This window comes from Nanorana parkeri, unplaced genomic scaffold (assembly GCF_000935625.1).
Source record: "Nanorana parkeri isolate BGI_ZX_2015 unplaced genomic scaffold, ASM93562v1 scaffold3778, whole genome shotgun sequence".
NCBI lineage: Eukaryota > Metazoa > Chordata > Amphibia > Anura > Dicroglossidae > Nanorana > Nanorana parkeri.
The window spans coordinates 24,932-25,672 of record NW_017310046.1 but is presented as its reverse complement, the minus strand read 5'-3'; the positions used below and the strand labels follow the sequence as shown (position 1 = coordinate 25,672).

The following is a 741-nucleotide window of genomic DNA, read 5'->3' as shown; positions in this document are numbered from 1 at the left end:
AAAAAAAGGGACAAGTCAGCCGACGAGGCCGCGGTGACAACACACAGCAGACGAGGCCGCGGTGACACAGATCAGCAGTGGAAGGTTCTCAGCAGCAGGCTCAGGGGATTGACAGATTTCATTGATACATCATCTCTGTGCCAACACTTCATGTCCGTATAATATCCCCCCCCCTCCCCCACACTCAACATGCAATTACATACCACTTCTCCGATGAGGGCGGACAGGCTGGGGGCCACTTGGGTCATCTTGGACCTCAGATATTCCTGCAGGCCTTTGCGGTATTCAGACAGGGAGATGACGCGGCTGGAGAAGCTCTCAATATTGATCAAGTCAATAGGGGATATGTCCATGCCTGCGGGGGGTTGGGAAGAGCACAGTAATGTTAGGATTGCATCACGGGTCCCATTCATTCATTAGAGTGCCGATTATTCTACACCGATGGGGGTCACTTGTGGGCGGAGCTCAGAAATGACATCACCGGAGATCTACCCGCAAGATTCCTAAAAGATGCTCCATAGTTCCAATACCTCTTCCACATCCGGAATCCTAGGAAACGGGGACCACGTGACCCTGACAGGATGGAAGAGCAGTGTGGGAGCAGGAGACCTCTCTGGCAGCATGAACACCCCCACAGAAGATTGGGGGGGTGCAACCCTTCCCACCCAATAGGACTGAGGGGGCAACCCTTTCCACCCAATAGGAGGACCGAGGGGACGACCTTTCCCACCTAATTGGAGG

General features: G+C 53.8%; 1 protein-coding gene across 1 annotated transcript in view; it reads right to left on the bottom strand.

Annotated features, from left to right (window-relative positions):
* NOP56 (NOP56 ribonucleoprotein) overlaps positions 1-741 on the bottom strand; it is a 10,009-nt gene that overhangs the window by 2,894 nt on the left and 6,374 nt on the right. The window contains exon 7 of the mRNA XM_018575312.1: positions 94-355. Within this exon, the coding sequence (XP_018430814.1) occupies positions 94-355 (262 nt within the window). The remainder of the gene's footprint in view (positions 1-93; positions 356-741) is intronic.